The sequence below is a fragment of the Lontra canadensis genome, unplaced genomic scaffold (genome assembly GCF_010015895.1).
Source record: "Lontra canadensis isolate GAN:19392208 unplaced genomic scaffold, GSC_riverotter_1.0 scaffold57, whole genome shotgun sequence".
Taxonomy (NCBI): Eukaryota; Metazoa; Chordata; class Mammalia; order Carnivora; family Mustelidae; genus Lontra; species Lontra canadensis.
The window spans coordinates 2936338-2955911 of record NW_022631051.1 but is presented as its reverse complement, the minus strand read 5'-3'; the positions used below and the strand labels follow the sequence as shown (position 1 = coordinate 2955911).

At 37.4% G+C, this 19574-nt stretch overlaps 1 protein-coding gene across 1 annotated transcript in view; it reads left to right on the top strand.

The window, feature by feature from the left end:
• L3MBTL4 (L3MBTL histone methyl-lysine binding protein 4) overlaps window positions 1–19574 on the top strand; it is a 439737-nt gene that overhangs the window by 76263 nt on the left and 343900 nt on the right. Inside the window, exons 2-3 of the mRNA XM_032875713.1 lie at window positions 6037–6117; window positions 6505–6607. Coding sequence (XP_032731604.1) covers window positions 6536–6607 — 72 coding nt within the window. The 5' untranslated portion in view covers window positions 6037–6117; window positions 6505–6535. The remainder of the gene's footprint in view (window positions 1–6036; window positions 6118–6504; window positions 6608–19574) is intronic.

Here is a 19574-nt window from a genome sequence, read left to right as displayed (position 1 = left end):
GGGAGTAGTGCCACCTGTCAGTATTCTTCATTTCTTCTTGATAAGATTGCTCTGATGTGTTTTAGAGTACAAGGTTATTCTTCCTTGGCTCTAATTTTTTTTTATTTCTTCCAAACTCAGAAAGGAGGCATGTGACTGATGTGACATTTGGGGCATTTGGGGACTGGGCATTGTTAAGGCAATCAGAATAATCCATATATTTTGAAATCATGCCAAGGATATCAGGTTAAATTTATATCAAAAGAAGTGTTCTATCGTTTTGATCAAAATACATCTTATGAATTGACATTTAAAGGGATCATATAAAATCTCCCTGTCTTCCTGTGTGTCATCTTGTCTTCTGTCTGTCATATCATCCATCTCATTTGTTTTGCATTTTATGGAATATTATATTTTATTCTTTTTTTGTCTGGGAACAAAAACTTATATGGGCTGTTAGGTATCTTTTATATTTTTGGTTGTATTATCTAAAGGGAATCCAGTTGTTACCAAATTGTATTTTGAAACTTCTCAGTGGAAAAATTGTCATCTTTTTTTCCCCAATACATAATAATATGAATTCAGGTTTCTTGTTTTTTCTAAACAAACCAGAGTTATTGAGACAATTACTAGGGATTAGGAAGACAGATCACTCTGGTGGCAGGAGAAAAGCATTAGTAGCCAGATGATTTCAGTTTGACAAGCTATGGGGTGTTAATAGTCGTGAAATGCAAGCTAGCCATGGCGGTGCTTATGTCTTGTGCAATAATACTTTGCTAAAGGCATCAAGTCTAAGCTGTTCATTTGCATACATGTTCAGAGTATTCCTGGGAGCTAGGCATGATAAATTGTATTTATATCCTATAAAATGAACGTAATGTTATTGAATTTAATAGGTAAGTGCCTATCTTAAGGACATAAATATCAAATGACTGGAAGGAAATGGATATGAGGAAATGTGTTTTGTTTATTTGTTTTTTTTTAAATATATGAAGGAAAAAGAGGGGTTGTCACGTTAGAGACCTACACTTACACTAGTGAAACAGCACTGTAAAAGGAATAATGTGTGGATCAAGGACTGTAACACTAACTTAAGGTGTTTGAGGCTTCTCTGTAATTCAGAGATGTGTTTATGCAATTCAGGGCCACAAACACATACTGAGCCAGAAGCTATGTAGACAATAGGAAAATAAGGATCAATAATTCAGTCCTTGTCATTGGCCACATAAGGGGAGACCTATATATAAATAAAAAATATATAGTATAAGGTATTGAATAATGTGACAGAGATAAGCTCAAGTACAATAAATTTTATGTCAGATGCACCTTGTCCTTTGGGAGGAGGAGGTGAGCAAGGAAGGCTTTTCTCAAGTCCATGAAGTCTCTTTAAGTTGAGTCATAAAGGATGAGTAAGAATTCAATTGAAAAAGGAGGGATGGTTAGCAGGGAAGGTGTTCCAAGGTTGAGGGACCAGCAAAAGTGTGGGCTGAGAAGCAGCAGGGTATAGTGTTCCAAAGAACTTGAAGGGATGATAAGATTGGAGGTGGCCAGATTTAATAGGTGTAGGGGGAGAAAATAAATCCAAGAATTGTAGAGGGGTGCAGTTAAGCGTCTGACTCCTCATTTTGGCTTAGGTCATAATCTCAGGGTCCTGAATTCATGCCCCATGTTGAGCTCCACTCTGGGTCTCCCTCTCTCTTCCTCTCTCTCTGTCCTTACCTCTCCCCACTTTCTTTCATTCTCTCAAATAAATAAATAAAATCTTAAAAAAAAAAAAAGAAATGTCAAGTAGATTAAAAATGAGCAAAACCTGATAGGGGTGATGTAATGGATGAAATTATGCTAACTGCTAGTCCTCTGGCTCTGGCAAAGTCAGGGCCACCAGTAGCCCAAGAGGTGTCTTTTTAAAAAAAAAAAAATTTTATTCATTTTTTAAAATTTCTTTTCAGTGTTCCAAGAAGTGTCTTTGTTTGAATCAGAAGAAGATATATTTTTTGATACCTGTTCAAGGGGAGTGGTGTGTGTGCAGAGCCCAGAGTGGATTTCGGCCTGCACTTGCCCACTGGCTTGGTGCTCCTGGGCAGTGTCTTGTCTGAAGAACGGCAAGGGGCAGATGGAGGCAAACAGGTGGACCAGTCATGTCGTTAGTGCAAACAGGAAAAGAGAGTGTAGCTGGGAGGCAGTGGGAGGGACAGTGATGAATTCAGTCGTGAGTGTGTTCGGTTTGTAGCATCCAGGGTCATTGTGCCAGAGGACATATCAGGGAAGAAGTTTGGGTGAATGATTCTAAAACACTGGGGACTACAGATGATTTAGGTCTGCTAAACTTTTTAAAGTTTAGTCGTAGCTAAAATTATTCAAACCGAATTATTGCTTCAGTGGTAATCTGATAATGCTAAGGGCTAAGTTCTCTAAAATGGTGACCCTGCTTATCAAAAACTCATTCCAGATAACTTTTCAAAGAATGTCTACTAATGTTTATTCATTTTTTAAATTTTTATTTTTTATTGAGCTACATTTGATGTATAATATTATGTTAGTTTCAGGAACATAACATAGAGATTTGACAATTAGGTTCATTATGAAGTGGTCACCACAATAAATGTAGTTATCATCTGTCACCATACAACATTATTATAATATTACTGACCATATTTCACATGCTGCACTTTCATCTCCATGACGTATTTGTTTTATACCTGGAAGTTTGTATCTCTTAATTACCTTCACTTGTTTCACTCATCCTTCTATCTCCCTCCCCTCTGGCAACCACCAGTTTTGTGTCTGTATCTGTGAATTTATTTGTTTGTTCATTTGTTTTATTTTTTTATATTTTACATATAAGTGAATCAAATATTGTCTTCTATCTTATTTCACTTAGCCTAATACCCTCTAGGGCCATCCGTGTTGTCATGAATGCCAAGAATTAATTTCTTTATATGGCCAAGTAATGTTCCATTGTCTATATTTATAATATATAGATATATATCACATTTTCTTTACCCATTCATATGTTGATGGACACCTTGGTTGCTTCCATTTCTTCGATTTTGTGAATAATGCTGGGTGCATGTAACCTTTTGAATTAGTGTGGTGTGGTTTTTTTGCGGGGGGGAGAGTGAATACCTAGAAGTGGAGTTATTGGGTTGTATGGTATCTCTATTTTTATTTATTTATTTTTTTTGAGGAGCCTTCATACTGTTTTCCATAGGGGCTGCACCAGTTTGGATTCCCACCAACAGTCCAAGAGGGATCCCTTTTCTCTATATCCTCACCAACACTTGTTATTTATTGACTTTTTTTAGTAAGCTCCACACCCATCATGGAGCCCTACATGAGACTTGAACTCATGACGCCAAGATCAAGACCTGAGCTAAGATTGAGAGTTGATGCTTAACTGACTGAGTCACCCAGGCATCCCTTTATTGATTTTTTGATACTAGCTGTTGTGACAGGTGTGAGGTGATATCTCATTGTGGTTTTGATTTGCATTTCTCTGATGACTAGTGATGTTGAGAATCTTTTCATGTGTCTCCTTTTCAAAGTCTCCTTTGGGAAACTGCCTCTTCATGACTTCTCTCCATTTTTGATTGGATTATTTGCTTTTTTGGTGTTATATGGATTAATCCATCCTTCCTTCCTTCCTTCCTTCCTTCCTTCCTTCCTTCCTTCCTTCCTTCTTTCTTTCCTTCTTTTCTTCTTTCCTTCCATTCACATTTATTTATTATAGAGAGGGCAGAGGGAGAAAGAGAGACTTCTCCAGCAGACTCTTGCTGAGCGCGGAGCCTGACGTGGGGTTTGTTCCCATGACCCTAAGATTACAACCGGAACCAAAACCAAGAGTCTGACATTCAAATGACTGAGACACTCAGGTGCCTTGAATTCTTTATATATTTTAGATACTAACCCATTTTCAGATATAGCATTTGAAAATGTCTTCTCCAGCTCAGTAGACCGCCATTTTGTTTTATTGAAGATTTCCTTTGCTGTGCAAAATCTTTTTAGTTTGATGTAGTCCTATTTGTTTATTTTTGCTTTTGTTTCCCTTGCATGAGGAGACAGATTCACAAAAATAATACTAAGGCTGATGTCTAAGAGATAACTGCCTATACTTTCTTTTAGGAATTTTATAGTTTCAGGTCTTACATTTAGGACTTTAATCTATTTTGAGTTGATTTATTGTGTATAATGCATGAAAGTGGTCCGTTTTCATTCTTTATTCTTTTGCATATAGCTGTTCCAATTTTCTCAATACAATTTTTGAAGAGATTGTTCTTTTACCATTGTATTATATTCTTGTCTCCTTTGTCATACATTAACTGACCATGTATATTTTGGCTCATTTCTGGGTTCTCTATTCTCTTCTGTTGATCTGTGTATCTGTTTTTGTTCAGTAACATATTGTTTTGGTTACTATAACTTTATAATATACTTTCAAATCTGAGATTGTGATACCTCCAGCTTTGTCCTTCTTTTTCAAGATTGCTTTAGTTATTCAGGGTCTTTTGTGATTTCAAATAAATTTTAGGATTATTTGTCCTAATTGTGTGGAAAAATACCATTGGTGTTTTGATAAGGATTGCAGAGAATTTGTAGATTACTTTGGGCAGAATGGACATTTTAACAATATTAATTTTTCCAATCCATGAGCTTGTATTTGTTTTATCTTTAGTTTTTTTCATCAGTATCTTATATTTTTTAGGGCACAGGTCTCTCAGTTCCTTGGTTAGATATTTTCCAAGGTATTTTATTATTTTTGATGCACTTGTAAATGGGATTTTTTTGTAACTTCTTTCTTTGACTTTTTTTATGGTGTATAGAAATATTGTATCCCGTAACTTTACTGAATCAATTATTAATTCTAACAGTTTTTTTGAGTCTTTAGGGTTTTCTATATAGTTGTCCCTTGAACAAGGTGGGGGCACCAATTCCAGTGTAGTTGGAAATTTGTATATAAACTTTAAAACTCCCAAAACCTTAACTACTAAGATCCTACTGGTGAGCAGAAGACTTACTGATAACATAAACAGTCAAGTAATCCATGTTGTGTACATTATATGAACTATATGTTGTATTTATACAATAAAATAAACTAGAGAAAAGAAAGTGCTATTAGGAAAATTCCATAAAGAGGAGAAAATACATTTACAATATTTTACTGTATTTATGTAAGTGAACCTGTGTAGTTCAAACTTGTGTTATTTGAGGGCCAGCTGTATATAGTATCATGTCATCTGCAAACAGTGGAAGTTTTACTTCTTCCTCATCAATTTGGATGCCTTCTATTTCTTTTTCTTGTCTGATTGCTGTGGCTAGGACTTAAAAATATGTTGAATAAAAGTGGTAAAAGTGGACATCCTTGTCTTGTTCCTGATCTTAGAGGAAAAGCTTTTAGCTTTTCACTGTTGAGTATGATGTAAGCTGTGGTTTTGTCATATATGACCTTTATTATGTTGAGGTATATTCTCTCTATACCCATTTTTCTGAGAGTTTTTTAATCATGAATGGATATTGAATTTTGTCAGACATTTTTCCTGCATCTTTTGAGATGATCACATGATTTTTATTCTTTGTTTTATTAATATGGTGTGTCATGATTGACTTGCAGATATTGAACCATTCTTGCATCCCTGGAATACATCCCACTTAATCAGGGTGAATGATCCTTTTAATGTATTGTTGGATTCAGTTTGTTAATATTATTTTGAAGATTTTGCATCTGTATTTATCAAGGATAACAGCCTGTAATTTTCTTTTTTGTGGTACCTTTGTCTAGTTTGGTTTAAGGGTAATACTGGCCTCATATCATGAATTTGGAAGAATTCCTTCCCTCTTATTTTTTTGGGGGGGATAGTTTGAGAGAGATAGGTATTAACTCCTCTTTACATGTGTAGTAGAATTTACCTGTGAATTCATCTGGTCCTAGACTCTTGTTTGTTGGAAGGTTTTTGATTACTGATTTAATTTTGTAACTAGTCCACTACTGTTCATTAGCATACTGAAGAATGGTCATGATAAATCGGATTCATAAATTTTTTTTTATTTTCTCTGTTCCAGATTTCTGTGCTATGCCTTGTATGACAAAAGTCCTCTCACCAAGAATACTTTTGCCTTGACACTTGTGGACAGTCAGACCATGTGAGTATGGAATCTGAATTAGGTAGATTGCAGTGAACCTGAATTAGTTAAATTAACTAAGCAAAAAAGAAAACAAAAATAAAAACAACCGCCTCCCCAAAACTGCACAAAAACGCCAAAAATATTGTGCTAGGTAGACCAAAGAAATAGTATCTATTTTCTTTATTATACAAATTCTAGATGAAGTAGAAAACTCATCTCTTTCCCCCATTAACTTATTATTTTAGTGGGATCTATAAGAGCAACAATGAAATTTTTATGTCAGCTCATTTTTCAGTGTATTTATGGCAACCAGTTAGAAGTTTAATGAAAGCATTATTTGGGTTTGTTTTTGTTATTCTAAAGGAGCAAAACTCCTAAACTTTTTTATGTGGCACTATTTTGCAGAAAAATACTGCTAAGGAGTGCTAAAGTGGCAATGAAACAGCCCAACAGAAAGAGGAAGCTTAGTATGGATTCCAAAGAGCATTTGAATCAGGATGGATGCTTGGTAAGATGTCAAGTTCCTGGGCCCTTAGTTTGTGCTCACTGTGGAAATTTACAACGTAATTGTATAGTTTGTGTAACCACAGAGGAGGCTGTTTTTTCAATAAGTAGGAGCTGTCTGCTTCTGGGTGAGTTTTATATACAGAGGCATAGAATATAAATGTCATTAAAGCCTGACAACATTTTAAAGGGTAATAATTCATTTTAAAGTGAAAAGAGAACTTTTTTTTTTAAATTTTAAAAACATTTTAATGCATATCCTTTGAACACATTTACATGTGCATGTATTTTAAATATAACATATTGCAGAAAAGAAAATATATTTTACTATGTATATCTCATATGATATGGTAATTCATACAGTTATATCTTATGATATTCTGTGACTGGCCTGTGCTGTCCAAGATTTTATTCTGGTATTTACAAACACAGTACATTGCTATGATAAGATAATTACTTCTGTGAAAAATACTTACAGGATTTATCTTTCACAATAAATGCTTTGATACTTAATATTTTATCAAATAAAATTTGTTAAATAATCTTTTCTCTTAATTCCCCACCAAATATAGCACAAATAATTTATGTCTTATTAGAAAGGGATATTTCTCCAATTGAAGGTAATTATTTGATGAATAATCTAAAAAAATATAAAAGATAAAAAGAAAAACTACCTCCCCCCAGTCAGTTATCTAATAGTCATTTAAGGAGGAGCTTTAATTTGTTGTGGAGACGGACTAAAACATTGAGTAGTTATTACTAGATGATTGGATGCAGGTGATTTTCTTTTTTTTTTTTTTTTAAGATTTTATTTATTTATTTGCCAGAGAGAGATCACAAGTAGGCAGAGAGGCAGGCAGAGAGAGAGGGGGAAGCAGGCTCCCCACCAAGCAGAGAGCCCGACGTAGGGCTCAATCCCAGGACCCCGAGATCACGACACAAGCTAAAGGCAGAGGCCCAATCCACCAAGCCATCCAGGCACCCCTATATTATCTTTTCTATTCATATACTTTACCATTAACATGTGTTACTTTTTGAATTAGAGATAAAACTATACATATGTATGTGTAGGAAAATACCAGGAAGAAAATCCAAATATTAGTCATGGTACATTTTAGTGGGAATTTTAGAGACCTTCTTCTCCTCCCTTTCTCCCTCCCTCCCTTCCATCCTTCTTTCCTTTTTAAAGATTCACTTATTTGAGAGTTGAGAACGCACACGCACATGTGAGTGAAGTAGGGGGAGAGAGAGGGGTAGAGAATCCTTATGTAGACTCCATGCTCACTGTGGAGCCTGATGCAGGGCTCAATCCCACAACCCTGAGATAATGACCTGAGCTGAAATCAAGAGTCGGACATTTGACTGACTGAGCCACCCAGGCGTCCCAAAGGTAATTTTCTTTGTAACAATGGAGGTAATTGATCATTATCAAGTGACGGACAGAGACTGTGGACTGGAGAGTGTTGTGTTTGTTAGGGTTCTCCAGAGAAAGAACCAATGGTAGTAGTTAACTGTCCTGTCACATCCCTGTTCACAGTCTTTGTCCCTACTTGATAATGATGAATTAGATGTATATGTGTACATATGTATATAGAAAGATTTACTCTAAGGAATTGATTCATACAATAGTGAGAACTGACAGGTCTGAAATCTACAGGGGAGGTTGGCAGGCTGGAGACCCAGAATAAGAGTTAATGTTGCAACCTTGAGTCCAGAGGCATTCTGGAGGCAAAATTCCCTCTTCTTTAGAGAGGTCAGACTTTTTTTCTCTTAAGGCCTTCAGGTGATTAGATGAGGCCCCTCCACATGATGGAAGATAATGTGCTTTACTCAGAGTCTAATATTTGAGTATAAATCTCATCTAAAAATTACCTCACAGTGACATCTTGACAGCTAGAGGGTATAATACGCATCTTGCTTCTAGTTACTTATGCTCTCTCCCTGTGGCAACTTTTTGTATTCCTACACATTTCAAGGTGGCAGAAGTGACCAGGATATGTCCATAGTGATGGTTTTGGTGATAGTGGGGCATTAGAACATTCTCATTAGTGACCTCTCATAGACTCTTACCATGTATTGGTCTGGGTTTTGGGGTCTTCAAGTGGTTTGTGGTTATGCATTTAAATATTGCAACTGGCGAAGTGACAAAGTGTCATACACTCTTTGGTTTGCTTTCAGGTTAGGTATGGTTTAATGAACTCCCAGCATTAAAGAAGACATGCCAAGTGATGATCTTGTCCACAGTTGATTTTTGGATGTTAACTCTATGTCTGTGTCTAGTCACAGAACTGTTTCCTTCAGATCAGCCTCACTGGGAGGTGAGATGGTTAATGTGGGGCCGAGATCCAGTCCCCCCTGAGGTCCAGATTGGCTTCATCTCAGTTCTGTGAGAGTCAGTCATTCTCCGTGTACCCCAGAGAGCTCACTTCAAAGGGGTTCCTTGGACCAGACTTAGAAAGACCTGAGCCTGTCTCAGCTTATGTGACGATGATGTTTTTCTCAGCATTTTTGGTTTGTTATGTCATGCCTTCTGAGGAGACAAGGTACTAAATGTGTTCACAGTTGTTCTTGGATAGTGGTTCTTCAGCTGTGGTCTCTAGAACAACAGCATGGGCATCACCCCAGAGGTTTGTTAGAAATGCAATTTCTTGGGCTTTACTCCAGACCTCTTGGATCAGATATATTGGGAGTGGGGCTCAGCAGTTTGTATTTTATAAGGCCTCCCGGTGATAGTGGTACGCTCTCATGTTTGAGAACCACTGTCTGAGAGACAGTTAGGCCTATCTTCCCTACTAATTGTCCTAGAGTCATTCAGTATTGGCTGCTTCATAATTCTTAAATTTTTGTGTTTAATATTGGAGACTACCTCTCCTGTCTAAACACATTTGCTATTTTTTCTCAGTATCATTTCCTGTCAAGCTGCTAAAATTATTACCGTCCATTCTCAGCACTTCCGTTATCTTGCTCTACAACATGGTATTCAGACTTCTGTCTTTTCTGTATCATCACAAATCCTAGTTTTCTCTTGAAGCTGAACTTGGTTTCTAACTTGATGCCAGTAACTTTACCATTATTTCCTTTCCATGTTGGGATTTCCCCATTTTTGAACCCCAGAAGTGCTCAACACTTATATAGGTGCTGTTTGAGTGTGGTGCCTTATGTGGCTGGATTTCCAAAAATATCTGTTGAATGATGTTCCTGGTGTTTAATGGCATCTCCAGGCAAGTGGGCTTCTTTGATCGTACGAAGATAATGATATTTCAAAGGGCCATATTACTGATTTGAGTTTTGAGGTGCTTGGAACATACAATTATTACAATTATTTTTAAGAATGTTCACATAGGATAATAAAAAAGATGTGCATTTAGGATGAATTCCACATTATACTGTGAGCTAGGGGCTTATTGCCAGTTAAAGCATCCACTTTAATTAGTTAAACTTAATAGTTTAATATAATAAACTGATTTACATCTGTGGCTGCATTCACAGTGGAGAGAAAGGGGTTCAATCATGCTTGAATTTGATTATGAAAATCATGTTTGAAATTTGCTTGAATTACCACTAACATACTTTACATTCTTTGTAACCCATATAATTTTACAAGTGACATTTCCTGTCAACTAAGCAAAATAGCATTGCTAGATTAAGCACATTAAACATAAAACTAATGAACAGTTGGGTACTTTCTAAACATCTGCATTTGGGGCACCTGGGTGGCTCAGTCATTAAGTGTCTGCCTTCGGCTCAGGTCCCCTGGGGTCTGGGATGGAGCCCTGAATCGGGCTCCCTGCTCGGCACCTGCTTCTCCTTCTCCCACTACCCTGCTTGTGTTCCCTCTCTTGCTGTGTCTCTCTCTGTCAAATAAATAAATAAAATCTCTAAAAAAATTTAAAAAATAAACATCTGCTTTTGAGGTAGTAATTTCATATCTTCAATATCTAGTAATTTATAGATGTTGATAATAGTATCTGCCAATGAATGTCTTCTTATACTAAAATTTTCTATGTATTTCTTCACAGAAATTAAAAAAACATTCCTTTATATTTTTCAGTATGCAAGCACATGGTTTAAAAAAATAGTACAAATAGTATGAAAATAAGTAAATTCTCTACTGTACCCACTCACACACATGTTAAACCCCCCAATTTTTTTTTTAAGATAAGGAGAAAAAGAGCAAGGGAGGGGCAGAAGGAGGAGGAGAGAGAGAATCTTAAGCAGCCTCCATGCCTAGTGCAGAGCCTTACTGAGGGCTCAGTTTCATGACCCTGAGGTCATGAACTGAGCCAAAATCAAGAGTTGGATTAAGTTGATTAAGCCCCCTCAGAACCCCTCACAAATCTTTATTTAAAGGTGTGACCCTGTTTGTATTTTCTCATCTATCTGTATAGGAATCAAAAGCAAAAATAGGAAGCTAAAAAACCCAAACCCCTTATGCAAAAACACATACATACATTCATAATACCTACTGCATGCATACATGCATCCCAAATGGGCTCATATTCTACTTCCTGGTCCGTATCCTTTTTTTTTTCTTTTGCACTTAAGCATGTATGTCTTGGAATGCATGCAGAACATGTCACTGTTTTCAGTGGTGCTTAACATTCCACTCTGTGAATGTACCATAATTCATTAAACAGTACCCTTCCCTAAACATTTAGGGGATTTTTAGTTTTTGCTGTTGTCTGCTGTATTAAAACCAAATGTTCTTATTCACATGTTTTCATAGGCTTTTATACTTGATTCATGGATAAAATCTTATCAGTAGACTTGTTATACTACCTGCATTCAACATCTTGATAAGGCTTTTATATCATCTTCCGAGGTCACCCCAGGGTATACCCTCTCTTACGCCATCTGCACGAGTGCTTTTTTTGCTTAGGTTTTATTATTGCATGTCTGATGCCTTTGTTTACTGAGATCTGTCATGTGGATGAGTTTCATTTATGGGTGGCCCATGGTGCTGCCGCAGGTTTGAAGAGGGGCATTGCCCCGGGTCTGGTAGATTCCTTAGCATGTCATGCTTCTTCGTGCATCCAGCATGAAGACAGGTGTCCTTTGTTATCCTTTTCCCACTCACCACCATTAGAATTGACTGGCAAAGTGTAGGTGTATGATAATTGAGGAAAAAAGCATTTTTTTTCCAAAGTGATTTCTTAGGTGTTTGGTGTGCATGTGGATGTTCTGGTCATAAGACCCCAAACCATGTGTAGGCTGTAAAATTTCAGATTTCCTACATAAAAATGTAAGTTTCCTAAATGAAAAAGGAAATTTTATTTGACTTTAGAAGAATAAAATAATTGTGTGTGTAAAATATCTGATACTGCATAAATATTGGTTTCCATTCTTTCTCTTCCTCTGTACCTCTTAAAATCTAGGCATCTATATCTGATTAGTGAACTCTAAACTTTGATAAATAGAAATAGGAGTCATTTATTCTCTAAAGGATCTGAATAAATCTGAAAAATGAACTTATTATTGTTGAATAGAAAAGAACTAACAAATACAGGGCACTGTGAGACACTAACTGCTTATACACATGAGTGCTCCTAGGTGCATTAAGCCTTTAGAGAAAGGTAGAGGCATTGGGGCCTAAGTCTTGGCTTTGAAGGATGAGGAGAATCTAAGACGTCTATATTTAATGCTTTATTTAATGTATTTAACAAATAAAATTTATCTAATGTTTATTTAATGCTGTTGTAACAAATGGTTCATAAGTCCAACCTGGTAAAATAAATCCAACCTGGTAAAATGCAATATGAAAGAACACAACTTCTTTGTATTTTAATATCTGGGTACTCTAGGCAACTAACCTTGAGAGATAAGGAAGTTGAAGGGTCAAAGGAAGGATCATCTGAGCCAAGGAAGCAGTGTGACCAAAGGTATGGGGTTGGAAGCAAATATGATATATGTGATAAATGACGAGAGTATAATGACTTGTCTGACTGAGCAGATGTTGCTATTGGCAGTTTTGTAGAAAGAGTGTTAGGCCAGGGGTCAGAGTATTTGGATTTTAGTCTTTGGCTCTGGAGGTAATTAGCTCTATGACCAAGGACAAGTCCTTCATCAGGTTGGGGCTCATTTTCTTTGTTTATAGAACAAAAGTCTTAGATTAAAATATCTTAAGGGTCTTTCCCTTTCACTGAGTCTGAGATTTGGTATGTAATGAAATAGTAAGATGACCCGAAAGGACGTGAGTGGCTAAGCTTAGAGAGTCTTGACGGCAGAGCAGAGGAATTTGTACTTGATATTGTGTCTGCCGACCTTGATATACTAGAGGAAGGAGCCATGGTTGGCTTTGACTTAGGCATAGTGTAATGAAATTTTTTATAATATACTCAAATAGATATTGAGAAAATATTTAGGGTAGGGTTGTATTAGTTTCTTAATCTTCAGTAGTACCTAATTTTTTTTTATCATTTCACTGCCCTACACTTGACTGCTATACCAGTTTACATCAGCCAGTAGAATTCATTTATATATGGCGGAACCATAGAAAGGGGACGTGCTCTCTCTCTCTCTCTCTCTCTCTCTTTTTTTTTTTTTTTTTTTTTTTTTGTGGAAGTCTTAGCGGATACTGTTTTAAAATATACCTGGAATTTTGTTTTTATTCAGGTAGAGTGAGGCTAACAGATCTATAGGTGATTTCTGAAAATTAGTTTGCTACTCACATTTCCCAAGCGGGGAGCACAGCACATGGTGCAACACTGTCCCAGGAAGCCCTAGTATGTTGAGGGACAGAAGGAAGGAGGGGAAAACATGGGCAAGAGTCTTTATTGTGTGTGTGTGTGTGTGTGTTTAAAGTTTTATTCATTTATTTGACAGAGAGCAAGAGCAGGAACACAAGCAGGGGAAGTGGGAGAGGGAGAAACAGGCTTGCTGCCAAGTAGTGTGCCCAGTGCAGTCTAGATCCCAGGACTCTGGGATCATGACTTGAGGGGAAGGCAGATGCTTAACAACTGAGCCACCCAGGCACCCCCTTTATTGTGTTTTTTAATAGGAATGAATGGATGAGGAGGGTCAGAAAACTAAGGAGGCTTAGGATTGGCTGGTTGTAATAATTTCTGTAGTTTCTGGCTTGGGGGATGTTCTCTGATTGTCGGGTACCTGGCCCTGGGATGATTTAGGGCTGGAAGATAGCCTCCCAGACTGCAGGAACTCGATAGGTAGTAGTGAGTGGGGAATGGGCTCAGGGTCGGTTGGTTTGCATTTCAAAGACATGATCCAGGCAAGTTGTTGGCTATCTCTAAGAATTAATTTTCCCACCCACAAGCCTCCAAAATGTCACAGCATTATAAAATACTAAAAAATAAAGAACATGATGAATACAAATACTAGAGAGAGATTTCTTTCAGAGATTATATTATTGAATATTTGAATAAAATGAGATCATTTCCTTCTGTCTGTCTGCATCTGAATTCCAGGAGAGCAAAGGAAAGTAATCCTTTCCTGTTTTATTATTATTATTTTTTAATCGGAAAGGTTAATTTCATTTGTCTTAGTTTGTCATGCACATTGGATCAGAGACAAAGAGAATATGAAAAGTGAACTTGACAACAAGTGAAATTCAAATGCTAGTTTATTACTGGAGTTACCAAAGGAGATTTCAATGGTTTCCATAATTAATGAAACCAATAGTTGTCACCGTCTGTTCCTATGGAAGAGAAGCAGTGGTGGCTGGATAGCTGTCTTGTGCCCCAGGGACTGGTCTGAGGGTGAGAGAGGAAAGGGCAGTATATGGTAGCTCCAAAGTTAGGATGTAAAACTGCTAATCACAGATCAGTGGGTGAAAATCCTTTGTTTCGCTTCCTTGATTGGAATTTGTAGTTAGGGAAATGTAGACACTGATTAATTAGAAAAATCACTGTAACTTGTAGTAAAAGTACATGATGCATCCAGGTCCATCAGGAGGTAACAGAACGTGAAGGCTTGTTGGTTATTTTACCACCTTATAATCCTCTCTTCCAAATGATGCATTTTAGGTTGGCTAATGGAAATGTACTGTAGCAAAGACTTATTTTGTGTTCCTTGAACCACTCTCTCTCCCTTTTCAGAGTGCTTTTTTCCCCCCTAATGCTTTATTTTCAGTTTTCAGAACTGAAGTTTGAAACCTGAGAAATCACAGTAATGGTTTTATTTTTCTCAATTCATACTGATTTTCTTAAGTGTTCTGTTTGAGAAGATAAGGAAAAGTGCTCATTTTACCTTTCTTTTTTTTTAAATTAACTCTCTCTTCATTAATAGCAGTGTGGATTTATTACCTTTATGAAATAATTAATTAGCTCAGATAGAAGCAAAGAATGTTAAAACTAGCAGGAGCTTTGGAGAACATTTAGACTAATCCTTTTATTTAATTTATTTTTTAAAAGATTTTATTTATTTCTTTGACAGAGAGAGAGAGATCACAAGTAAGCAGGCAGAGAGAGAAGGGGAAGCAGCCTTTCTGCTGAGCAGGGAGCCTGATGCAGAGCTCGATCCCAGGACCCTGAGATCATGACCTGAGCCGAAGGCAGAGGCTTAACCCATTGAGCCACCCAGGCACCCCAATCCCTTTATTTTATAGACAAGAGAAATTAGGTCCAGATAATATATATAATTTGTTCATGATTATATACTTTTGTGGGTGGGGTTGGGATTTGGCCTTATCCCAAATTCAGCATTTTTCCTGTTCTAAGGTATGATATTAAGTACTCTTTTATTTACAAAATTGCCAAAAAATGAGGCCAGTGTATCTTAAGAGAAACATAAATTTATTCTTAAATACAAAATTGCGATCTTTCAGGTGTATGTCTATGTATCTATAACCTTGATTCATCCAAAAAACATACGGACATAAGGAGCTTGGGTAATTTAATTCCAAAGTGAGAGGTAACATTATTTTTTGGAGGAATATGATTCTTCTATCTAGGCAGAATTTCAATAGCAAATAAAGAAGTGTGAACCAAACATCCTAATCTACAAACGGAGTGACAAGCAGCATATTATATATTTCTTTTTATATTTGAATGATACAGTGATTATAAAAATGCTTCAGTAACTGTTGTGCTCACATAATCAACTCTTGAATACTATTTCTTGTTACCATTTTCAGTTTTTGCAGTAGAACTTTCATGAGAAAAGACTGGTGTTGTTTTGAATTATGTAAATTTCCTGTGTGTTGAGTGGGTAAAAAGGGATGAAATTGGGGTAAAGAGCTGCCTTAGAAAATTAGACCGATTCAGTTCATCATTTTACATGCAGTCGAACAGGATTAGATTGGATTGGGTTATGGCTTTTCTCTTTCCACCCCCTGCCTGGTAAATGGCGCTGTGGGGCTCATGCTGTGGTCCATAGGCCTTCAGGAGTGGCATCAGCAGAGGCTTGTCGGAAACTGGTGATCTCAGGCCCTAACCCAGACCTATGGAGTCAAGGTCTGCCTTTTAACAAGATACCCAGGTGACTCATATGCATTTAAATTTTGAGAAGCTCTGGATTATAGTTTTATCAGGTTCTATTGTTTTAATTGCATAAAGATATCCATGATACCTTTGGGTATGAAATCAGCCAGGTAGAAAAGTACTTGAATTCATGCCATCATTCAGCAAATATTTGTTGAGCTAGATTAGGTGCCAAGTTATGTTTTGGGGATGAGAGATGGTTAAGATACTGTCTGCTTTCAGTAAGCTCATCAAAGCAGGTGAGACCAATAAGACAGATGATGGTAGTGCAATGTGATAAGCCCAATAATAGAGATTTGTATATGATATTTCCAGGTTTCAGTAGGTTAGCTAATTTTCATGGGTGGAGAGGGGAGGAGGAAGTAGGAGCAAAGAAAATCTCCCCAAGTTGACTCCTTTTTTTTTTTTTTTAAAGATTTTATTTATTTGACAGAGAGATCACAAGTAGGCAGAGAGGCAAGCAGAGAGAGAGAGAGAGAGAGAGAGAGGAGGAAGCAGGCTCCTTGCCTAGCAGAGAGCCCAATGCGGGCCTCGATCCCAGGACCCTGAGATCATGACCTGAGCCAAAGGCAGAGGCTTAACCCACTGAGCCACCCAGGCAGCCCACCCCAAGTTGACTCCTAAAGGATAAGTAGGCATGAATTAGTTTTCTATTGCTGCTTAACAAATTATACCCAACTTAGTGGCTTGAAACAGCTAGTTATTATTACATGACATTTTCTGTAGGCCAGACACCCAGGCATGGCTCAAATGAATTTTCTGCTTTGGGTCTCAAAGGGTAAAAACCAAAGTGTTGGCCTGGCTGAGATCTTTTTGGGTGTGGGGGGTGTGCTCAGTGGCATCTTTCCAAGCTCATGTGGTTGTCAACAGAATTCTGTTCCTTGTGGTTATAGGACTGAGGTTTCTGCTTTCTGCTGGGTGTTGAGCAAGGGCCGGTCTTGGCTCCAAGAGACCCTGTAGTTCCTTGTTACAGGCCCTTTCACAGCATGGTAGCCAGCTCTTTCAAGGCCAGCAGGAGATCCTTCTGCTTTAGTCAGCTAAGGTGGAGCCATCTGTTAAAATGCAGTCAAGGGACTTTGGATCTGCACTTTGAAACCTGGTGGAGAGAGATGTGGATCCATTGGCCATCTTGTCTGTGAGTCAGAGTGAACAGGACAGAGGTGGGCAGGAGGGAAGCTCTGGAGAGCAGCAGGGATGGTTGCATACAAGGTGCAGGAAGGCAGGGAGGCATAGGTGAGGCCAGAGTGGTGCAGGGAGAATGTGCCAGTGCAGGGTTGTCACAGAGGAGATGAGAATGTGATAAGGAGTGGGAGACAGCTCAATACATTTAAGTCTTTATTCTTTCCTCCATTAGCCATTCAATGGTAAACACCTATCAGATGATGGACAGTCCGTGTACAAACACTGGACATTGTGTTTCATTTGTGCCCCAAATCCACCGTGGTTCCTTTTATATAATAATGGCTCAAAAATGTTACTTATTTATTATTATAATTTTTAAATATTTTATTTACTTATTTGAGAGAAAGAGAGGGAGAGAGCACAAGCAGAGTGGAGGAGTAGAGGGAGAGCAGGGAGCCCAGTGTGGGGCTCGGTCCCAGGACCCTGTGATCATGACCTCAGCCAAAGGCAGATGCTTAATCATCTGAACCACCCAGGCACCCTCGATAAGTGTTTTTTAAATAGGTAATTAATTTAGTTAGGGTTTTGAGATTCTTTACTCTCCCCTCAGTATTCTTTCATCAGAGATTCTGTTCATTTGAGATCTGTTTCTTCAGTCGGTCAACAGGAATAGGTAGGCTAACTTAATTTTTATGAAGTCTGGATATATTCTTGGCAGTTTGAAATCTAGCAGAACACTTGACAGCTACCATGGGGAGTCCACCATGTGTCATGTGCTGCAATAAGGCTTTCTCCATGGATCTCAGTTCAGTAAGGAGGTTATGATTTCTCCAAATCACAGACTAGAAAACAGGCTCCCAGAAATGAAATCACTTGCTTAGCATTGCACCACTAGTAAGGTGGACTGGGGATTGGACCCTCAGATGCCTGACTCTAACACTGAACAGAAGAGAACTCACTCACTGTGTGTGAAACACTAAATATTTTAAGGGATCCTATTAAAACACAAGGTTGTCATATTAAAATAGTGTGTCACTGCTAACTGAAAAGATAAGCCAGAGAACCAGAAGAGAAACACCAGAAGTAGGAGCAAATGCACATGGGAGTTTAGTATATAATATACACACGTTGGGACAGATGAATGACCACCTGGTGAAGATAGTGGGTGCTTACTTCACATTATAGTGTGAATATATTCAGATTTATCAAAGATTCAAATGTGGGAAATCATAAATGTAATAGAAAAACAAAGTAGAAGCTTTTTACAATTTGGGAGTAGAAAAGGATTTTCTAACTTTTATTCAAATCTAGAAGCCATGAAAGAAAAGTTTGGTAATTTCCGTTCTTACACAACAAAAATCTCTGCATATTTAAAAATACCATAAAAAAGTTAAAAAGACGAATGACAAGCTGGGAAAAAAAGAATAATGCATCTCATAATGTAGACAAAAGACTAATCTTCCTAATTTATCAAGACCCAAAGATGAGTAATAATTCCAACAGAAAATAGATCAAGGATGTAAAATGATATTTGACAGAAAAGGAAAAACAAGAAGCTTTTAAATATACAAAGTGATCTTCAGTTTCGTCCTAATGAAACAAATGCAAATTAAAAATTATAGTAAGATATTTTTCATTCATCATCTTGGCAAAAATCCAAAAATTTGATAACACATCCTGTTGACAGGCTACAGGAACACAGGTTCTAATCCAAGGCTCATGGGACTGTTGAGTGGGGAAGCTCATGTGGAAATTAGCAGCAGGAAAATATGAGTCTCTGTTGACCAGCAGTTTCACTTCTTTCTCTCTCTCTCTCTTTCTTTCTTTCTTTTTTTAAGATTTTAAAGATTGATTTCTTTATTTGAGAGAGAAAGTGAGCAAGCATGAGCAGAGGGAGGAGCAGAGAGAGAATCACAAGCAGACTCCATGCTGGTTGCAGAGCCCAATGTCTTAAGAGCCTGAGATCATGGCAGGAGCCAAAACCAAGAGTCAGATGCCGAACTGACTAAGCCACCCAGGCCCCCCTGGAAGTTTCAGTTCTGAGAAGCCATTCCACAGATATCCTAGCACAAATGGAAAATGACATACATGCTAGTTTTTCACTGTAGTGTAATATGACTGGGAAAAAAGATCAGAAACAACTCAAACATTCATAAATATAGAACCAGTTAAGTAAATCATGAAATATCATTCAGTGTAATTCTGTGCAGCTGTGAAGAAAAACCGAGAATGTTCTTCGTGACCTGATAAAAATCTCTGAGGTATTTTGTTAAATGAAAAGAAAGGTGGAAAACAGTATTATGATATGTTACCTTTGCACATCAGAGCAAGAAAATAAGAATATATATTCATGTTTCTTTGTATTGTTATAAAGAAAATGTTGCGAGGACATATTAGACTCTAATAACAGTGGTT